The sequence below is a fragment of the Glossina fuscipes genome, unplaced genomic scaffold (assembly GCF_014805625.2).
Source record: "Glossina fuscipes isolate IAEA_lab_2018 unplaced genomic scaffold, Yale_Gfus_2 61514, whole genome shotgun sequence".
Lineage (NCBI taxonomy): Eukaryota > Metazoa > Arthropoda > Insecta > Diptera > Glossinidae > Glossina > Glossina fuscipes.
Window position 1 is genome coordinate 117989 of NW_024003726.1, and position 8942 is coordinate 126930.

Sequence of the window (8942 nt, forward strand, 5' to 3'; positions counted from 1 at the left end):
AATCTAATAATAGAATCCGAAACTAAAAGAATGTGATTGACAGATAATAATTTATTCGTGACATTGCTGGCAATGCAGCTGCTTCTTTGAGTAATTTTGCAAGCCCAATTTAATAATCAAAAGGTTGGATGCAAACTAAAAAAAAAATGAGATAACCAGAAATGAACAGGCACTGGATGACGAGTCATATATCAGAATAGTTGAGCTTCTTAACTCAGGCATTGTGCATCTGTCACTTATTGCCAACAATTTAGAAAAAATGAAAAGATGTAAACCCACGTCAGTACACAACTCACCGAAATTACATGTATGCAGCATAAACTCGAATTAAAAAAAAATTCTCAAAACATGATGTTAGTATTGAATACGTCACGTTAACAATCAGTGTAGCAGCCGTTGTAATTATTTCATGCAAAAACCTTCGACGCAATAAATCCAGAATTGTACAGGTCACTGATATTTACATCCAAACACATTCCGATGGGCCAGCGCTTAAACTCAATATATGACAGAGCTTCATATTGTAATTGAAATTTAAGAGACGACCCAAATGATTAAGACGATCATACTTAGTTAACCGTGTTGTTCTCGATAACTTTGATATATAAAGAAATCTTCAGGATGCGGTGTCTATTGTATTTCCGTTTTGGTAGATTAATAATAATAATATTTGCGCTGTAATCTTTGTTTCGACATCTGTCTATGTAACTCGATAAAACCTCTTAGCTCTCCTGCTGAGGCTAGTTTTCCGTTAGCAACTTTGAGTAGCTATAATACTTGAATGAATTATATTCATTCGTTGCCTACGCGTTGGCTTGGTGGTCGAGTGAAAATTGTCTATGGTGGAACTACTTTTGCATAAAGTGTTAATGTTATTGCTGCCTCCGCAGCAGCCGTTGTTGTTTATCTGTCTATAAGCGCTATGTTCGTGCTGCTATTGTTATAGACGCTTCTATTCCTTCTGTTGTTATTAGTGTTGCTGTTAGCATTTTTGTTGCTGTTTCGCTGTTCTTTTTGTAGTTGTAATGATTTTTATTTTTGTGGTTTATAAGACCGACATCTTCTTGAGGTTGCAATGTAGTCCAGTCTACTACACGGGGTCGCGTTGCTAGGTTTCCATTTTTCCCTTTTATTACCCACTTCCTTGCCATTGAGCGAACCCCAACGAAAATAAGAAAAGGGAAATACCCAAAAGAGAATAAAGCGAAGTTTGTTCCTGCTTAATGTAATTTTTTATGTTTTCATGTCAAGTTTCATGCGAAATTGGTTGAAAAGAAAGCAAACATTCTATATAATACAACTTGCTATTATTTTACATTACGATTTCCAATAATTAGATCTCTCAACAGTAGTCCAGTATGATAGAACGGACCACTTCAAAATACATCTACTCCTTACGAACTCACATCAATCCTTTTAGTTACGCCGGTAATATCGGTAGTGCATCAGTCAGTTACATATATGCTTATCAAGCGAAGTGCAAAATTTTCTGAATTTTTTAACTGAGTAGTTGTACGTAAGCGCAACCGCTATCGGCGGCATAAATTTTTCACTTTAACCTGTGCAAAATGAAAAACATTTTTATATATTATACACTCATAACTCTAGGTTCACAAAGTGGGATAAAAAAAGTACAGAAATTAAATTCGGTTCTGGCAGAATTATTTTTTTCCACCACCTTTTTTTTGGAAACATCATAACAAAAAAATTAAATTTGGGGATTCAAGGTTATAGTTCCGGTACGCCCGATTTTCGTTACGTTTGTTCCCGTGTTGCAAGACCATCCGTACAATATGCGTGGAAAGTTTCCTCGTTACATCTAAACCATTTTTTTTTTTTTTTTGAAAATTGAAATGTTTTCAGTTCATGTTGCGCTGCAAATGCGTTATCTGCTTGATTTCGCTGATTTTCAATACCAGATTTTATTCCAATATTTTGCCAAATTTATATCTGCAAACTACATTTTTGCGATCCAGAGGACGATCTACAACGGACTGGAAAATAGGCGGATACGTTTATATCGACTCACAATTTAATGCGGTTTGTGAACATATATCTGTTATGGGGCCTCCAAGACTTCCTTCTAGGTATTTCAAGTATTTTAACAAAATGAATGTGCACCCGTTGTTTGGTCAATAATAAAGATATCTACTGGTTTATTTTCTAAAAATTGTACCAAATTGCACCTATCAATTAATTTGTGGTGATTGGTTTATAAAAACCGTAAAAAAAACTTTCGAATATAGAATTATGTTTGTATCTAAATTTCCGGGGAGCCCCATGTTTGATTAGCTTCCTCGATGGTATTTGGCAGAATCGTCGAAAGGGTCTCGGGCAAAAATAACGTAATTGTTGCTGCCAGAACCAACAATCCGGACATAATGGACAATGGCACAAAAGTGGGGAGAATACCAATCTGCAAAATAGCTCGAGTGAGTTTGGTTCCGCATTTAAAAAAAAAACGCAGCTTACCAAAGCCATCAATTGAGGAGCAAGCAAAGATCCCGTACGGGCTGAGCATCCGCATAACCCCAAGCCGAGTCCCCGACAAGCGGTCGGTAATAGCTCACTACCAAATATAAACATACCGCAAAAGCTGGAAACAGCTAAGCCCTTGGCAGTTAGCGCAGTAGCTACAATCCACCCTACAAATATTTTATAAATTCACAATCAAAATCATTTTTGCGTGTTGTATTCATATACATTGACTGTAGCTGCCTGCAGGCAGAGCAGATAGAATAGCCATAAACAAAATCAGCCCTCCATTACAGTATTGCAAGAAAGCCATCGGTAAACGTCTGCCGAAACCCGCAAATATAAAATAAGACATTATGTACGACAAGAGTTCTATCAGAGCGCCATATTCCCAATTTAGATGGCGAGAACCAGCCAAATTTGGTAAGAAATATAAAATGCCATAGTACGATAAAGTTACACTAAACCTGTTGGTTGAAAACGAAGAAATACAATGTATAAGAAAGTTATATTATTTTTAGAGCTAACGTCACGGAGGTTCAATGATTGATATCGCCTTGCGATTTTTGTTAACAAATGAAAACATGATTTCCACACGTATATTTTGGCCAGATATAGTCTCTCTTTGTGAAATACAGGTAAGTAAAAACAGTGATTCTCAAGATTTTGAATGAGTTATGTAGAATCCAACGATCTAAAAAGCGACAGACAATAAGGGTTTCGTAAAAATGTGGCCATTGGTGACGTAAGACCTACTTCACCGAAAAGTTGAACCGAGGTGTTCGCTACTCTGAAAGAAAGGCCACTGCCCTAGATATCTCTAAGACATTGGACAGAGTTTGACACGATGCCTTTTCTCCAAGCTGCTTCCATTTGGTGTCGATTGCGTTTTCGCTCGATTAATATCGAGTTTCTTGGACAACCGCTCGATACTTGTAATCTTTCGTTATTTTTCAATGAAATTTTATTTAAATACAGGCGTACCACAAGGTTCTGTTCTTGCTCCGTCCCTCTTCGTGGTGTTCATTAACGACCTCCTGTGGGTAAAACCCACCGTTATCACCTTATTTACTCGTTTGCAGACGGCAGCAGCTTGTGCCGTTTCATTTACGTCAGTGAAAACCATAAAACAATGAGGTACAGAACAAGTGCTGTACGATGAAAAATGCAATAAATCGGGATCTCATAAAAATGTCTGAATAAGGTCACGCGGATAGGGTAAGTTTCAACGTCATCAAAACCGAAAGCTGTGTCCCAGCGCACAGGAAGCAACCCCCTTGTTTTCGTTGTGTCAATGTAGAAGAATCGGAAACCCTTGATATTCTGGGAAAAACAACGCAAAACGATGTTCGATGGATAGAACATGTTTTCAAAAACGTCGAAACACGTAATCAAATGGCTAGGTTTGATAAAGCATTGTGGAAGATGCTTTACGGCATATCCGTACCATCACTTGTATCTAGCGAAAAGTGATTTACAACTCGCATGTGTTAGTTTTGTTTATTATATTGTTACGAAAATCCCAAATCCAGTTCATTCTACATAATCGATTTTCCCAAATAAAAAATTCCCTAGAGAGAAAACGCACATTCGTCGTGCGTCATGCAGCTGCCGGCCGTGAAAAATGCTTAGCGGAAAAGCAGGTTAACGGATTAGAACTGAAGCCATGAACTTATGTAATATTAATATGTTTGTAAAGGTATATATAAATAGACTATTTGCGGAAGGCAGAGTCAGTCGCACAAGAACTTTTTAATCGAAAAGAATGTTAGAGATGAGAAGTCAAGAGTACTGCCACAGTAAAATGTAAATAGTCCTACCTGTATTGTAAATAAAATAGTCTTGTAGTGAAAACGTGCAAGTGTATTTCTCTTAAAAAAATATCCACGATCTAGTGATATGAACCGTATCCCAGACTTTCGTAACCATATGTAAAGCAACCGAAGTGGATACAATCGTAAAACCAAACCCGATTGTAGTCGATGTGAGCAATAGTAAGGAATAATGTTGTTAAAATACTACTTCGTTAAAAACACTTGTAATAGGCGTCTTAGATAAGCTGTTCATAGCTCCAACGATCTGTCATCGTGCGGACACTGTTGGTGACACTGAAAATTTAGAATTAATGCACGTAAATGCAAAGAGCCGGATTGTTTTAGCACTTTAAATTCAATTCCTTAAGATTAATGACGCCAAGTTCGTGGGTGAAATTCGTATTCGACCACACAGATCAATGCTGCATTGTTTCGTCTAACGATAACCGATACAAATTCAAATAAACAATTTTTAATGCACAGTGGTGCTAACATTGTTGTACCTCTCAGAAGTCTATACGATTCTAACTTTAAAGAATCTGGTGTGACGCGGCACAGTTTGCTTAAATCATAACACAATAAAATGCCGTTGCAAATATAGCACAAAGTTGCGCACGATCTTCGAAAAGCAGAGAATTCTCTATAGCTCATAAACATCACCATCATAAAGTGATCAATTCATTGCCGACCTTTATAATGGCCGTTTCTATTTGGATGCTCGCTTGCTTTCGGATGTTTTTGTCTTATAAATTCGTTCTCTAAACAACTGAGTTTCGAGGCTCTACCAAATGATAATATTGTCTTATGCTTGTCTTATCAACATCGTAAAGCACTTTACGTATATCCCTTATGACGCTCAGGTAATAAAGATTACTTCTGCTATTCTATGTGGTACGCTTTCTCCGTGATTTATTGGCTCCTTTTCATATTGGAAAAAGTCCACTTCCGTTTTTTCCACTCTTTCATTCTTCTTTCATTATGAAAATTTTCCTTCGTACTTCCTCCCAAATACATTCTTTTTTTCCAATGCATATCTTTTCTTTCATAAGTTTTCATAAGTTCATCTATAATATTTGCGGCTACAAATTTAGGCAGTACTGTCAACCTATAACGTTGGTTTCGCTAACCTTTCTTATAATGTCTACTTGTTCATCGAGTATAGTGAGGAGCTGGTCTTGCCAAGGTATTATGATAGCTTAAGAAATGTGTCGCTAGAAAAACGACATGGAACTCAGTTATTTATGTCATGCTTGTTGCCCTCAGCATAGTAATCTCTTTAGTTGTAACATTGCGTTTTATCGCATTAGATCTCTGTATATCTTTCCAGAAACTCAACGCAACGCTTCAATATAACGCCCCGAATTTTTGCACTATTGGGTATTACTTTTGTTAGACTCAGATCAGAAGGTTCGTCAAAAGCATTGATTTTCAATCGTTCCAGTACTGTTTTTCGCTTATGAGCGCAAGCTACGTGAACAAAGCGTAAGGAGAATATTCCAAATAAATCATGTCTTTTGATGGTTCCCACATTTGCTTTCGATGTAGAAAGCTCCTGAAGTCCTGCTGACACTTTTAGAATACCAAAAATTAAATTACTAATTAATCTTTCGTTGTTTTAGCATTCACTCCCGTATCGACTTGTAAATATGGGCGAGCGGTCTGATTTATGTTCAAACCCTTCTGTTTAGCCAGTGCGAAATTGTTCCAATATCCAAGTTCACAGATTACAACAGTAGTTACTTAGTCGGCTTTTGTTTGCGCTCTACGATTTCCGTTTATTTCTGATTTGTGCTGTGAATTCGAAACAATGCTTGAAATTTGGGATGTAGCTATTCAAATTTTTTACAACAATTAACTCGATCATTGTAAAAAAGCTTTGAAAGTTAAGCCTGCTGCTTAATGACACTGGTTGCTTAATTCCTCTATTGTGGGTTTCGCTGCGGTATTTTCTTTTTGTTTTGCCTTCATGTATGCATTCCAAATAATTTGGATAAAATCACACTTATTTCATAACAATATAAAAATATAAAGTAATTTGCGACAAAGTCTAAAAGTGAATGTTCAAATTTGCACCGGTTCTGTTTAAGTTATATTTTAGCCATAAAATCGGACCAAGAAATACAGGAAGAATATATAATGATATAATAACACGGCTATTAAGACCCTCACGCTAATATTTTTGTTCAAGGGCGCGCAGAGTATGTGAAAAAAAAAACGTGGAAATAATTTGGCGCTACTGTGTTACATTGATACCTACCAGACGCAAATCATGGACAACAAATGCTTGCGCAAAATCTTATTTTTCATTAGCGCTCCAATGGTTATTTTTTGCTGCGGTACATTTGAGTCGTTACCGCCTGATGCCGTATCTGTTGGTTGATCCTTTTCAGTAAGAATAAGAGAATTGCATTGTTGCACAACTTCATCGTTCCGATTAAATTTCGCAATTTTATGAATGATTCTAGTAGCTTCAGTGCATCGACCTTTCGTTGAAAGCCAAACAATTGACTCTGGTATGTACCTATAATAAAAGAAGAGCGCCCATATGAGCGCAAAATTGATCTCTGATATAAGTTTTGGATACAATATAAAAAGATAAGAATGTGCAAATATTATATTGACCAAATAAAAATTAACACAAAATATGGGATAAGAAAAATATTTGCAGCATTTTCAATGGTATTCAAACATATGTCTCTTTGAGTGAACTTCTTTACGCTGCATATGTTTCGTTTTGATCGATGATTTTTTACCATTTTCTCGGTAAAAATCATTCTCCTATGCGGTATGTAAGATCAAGAAATTGAGCCAAGGGATTCGCATAAGCCTTTTTGAAATCGACTGTATAACATTAACAGGATCCTGCAAAAATCCAATCAAATGGCAGTCTGGCAGGGCGGCGTCCGGCCTTTACGTGAGACACATTAAAAAATTCCCGCTAGGCTCTCTCAAGTGTCCTTACGTCATTTATGGTGTTTTTTGGAGGAACTATTCTCGTACAAAATGGCTCCTATTGAGCAATTCTTCACACTTTATCCCAATTGCGAGATTCGTTCGCGTTAGTCGGTAATAGTAGGTAGTTGAATTAGTCGTCTGGTCAAGTTCAAATACCTTATGATACACTACATCCCTTCCAATAAAAAGCATTGACCTGGTGTCAATCGAAGTTTTGTTTTTTCAACCTCATATTTTTTATACCAAAATTTCTTTCGCATGTTACTGTCACAAGTGACCCATTTTTCGTCAATCGTTATCAATCTCTTCACAAATGGATGAATATCCTTTGGTTTCAGCAGCAAAGTGTAGATGAAAATTCGGTCTATAATAGTTTTTGTGATACTTTAATACCTTCATTTTGAATCCAGCCGTGTGCAAATGGTTCAAGATTGGCTTGGAACAATTTTTAGTACTATAACGATATCATAAGATGAGAAATGTCAACCTTTCTCAAATTTTTAAAAAATTCGTTGATCTTATTGGTTACTCAGAATGCAGAGCATTTTTAACATTAAAATTTCAAGAAGAAAAAAAAAATTGTTGAGTTTCACCTTTACCAAATATATGCCACGAAGTTTTTTTGCAAGCCTGCAAAGCGTTAGCGACGTCATGGAGGTGACACTTAAATATCTGGAGAAGGTTTGTGGAATTTTGAGACATTTTCAAAAAGGACCAAGCTCTGTATTTAGACAGATCACCAATTTTTTTTTAATTAATAGCTAGGGACTATCACGTCTTATACTACCTGGAGTTGGTGTTACCCAACTTACGCAACCCTAAAGCTATCTATTGGGAAAAGTACCAAACATTTCTTACTTGCCGTTTAAGAAATATATATATATATATACTATGCACATTTGCACAAACGCTGGCAGAAAACAAGTGGCCGCGTATCAGAATCGGCTTCCAGCCGACAAGCCGAAATAATTCAGGGTTTCAGTGTTAAACCGTTTGATTGGACAAAATCTTTTCAAAGCTTTTAGGTATACAGCAGTCAAACTGACATGCTTTGGTAACATCTGGAAGCGTCAATAATTAATGACTTCTTCAATATGTTGGTGAAGTAAAAATTTGGAATACACGTGTAGCATGTTGGGATAGCGTTAGTTCTATCTACATTCTACATAGGGTAATTTTATCTACTACATCTTGCTTGAAACGAGTATGTGGTTTCGATTGACACGCAGTAGTAAGATCAATTTTTGTAAACTACAAATCTACAGATATATTATCTTGAGCGGTGAAAAATTGCACTTTGCTAAGCGGGTAGTCTGACTTATTATTGGCCACCCTCAGCCATTAGAAGCCCGTTGGTATATTTTTTGCTAATATCACACAGACAAAGAGTTGAATAGAAAAGTGAACCGTTGGTAGTGAGTAATTTTCTATTCAAGAAATATTTTACTGTGGGTCAATAGAACTAAATGTTAATATGTATGTGGGTTTTGAAATATATTAGTGTAGGATCCGGCTTTCAGTGTTTTTCCATCTAATCAAAATATACATTTCTAGGAAAAACATTGAAATATTTATATAAATAAATAAATAAATCCATAGAAGTTGGATTTTTTTTTATACGTAGAAATGTGTAAATATATATACATATATAATATATATATATATACAATACATATATATATCTATATATATATATAT

The 8942-nt window shown here is 36.0% G+C and overlaps 1 protein-coding gene across 2 annotated transcripts in view; it reads right to left on the reverse strand.

The window, feature by feature from the left end:
* Positions 1-2124: 2124 nt before the first annotated feature.
* Positions 2125-8942, reverse strand: part of LOC119643645 (organic cation transporter protein-like) — a 10623-nt gene continuing 3805 nt past the window's right edge. For both annotated transcript variants that reach the window (XM_038043027.1, XM_038043028.1), the window contains exons 5-8: positions 6547-6810; positions 2704-2942; positions 2473-2645; positions 2125-2416 (exon numbers count right to left, since the gene is read on the reverse strand). In XM_038043027.1, the coding sequence (XP_037898955.1) occupies positions 2261-2416; positions 2473-2645; positions 2704-2942; positions 6547-6810 (832 nt within the window). In that variant the 3' untranslated portion in view covers positions 2125-2260. The remainder of the gene's footprint in view (positions 2417-2472; positions 2646-2703; positions 2943-6546; positions 6811-8942) is intronic.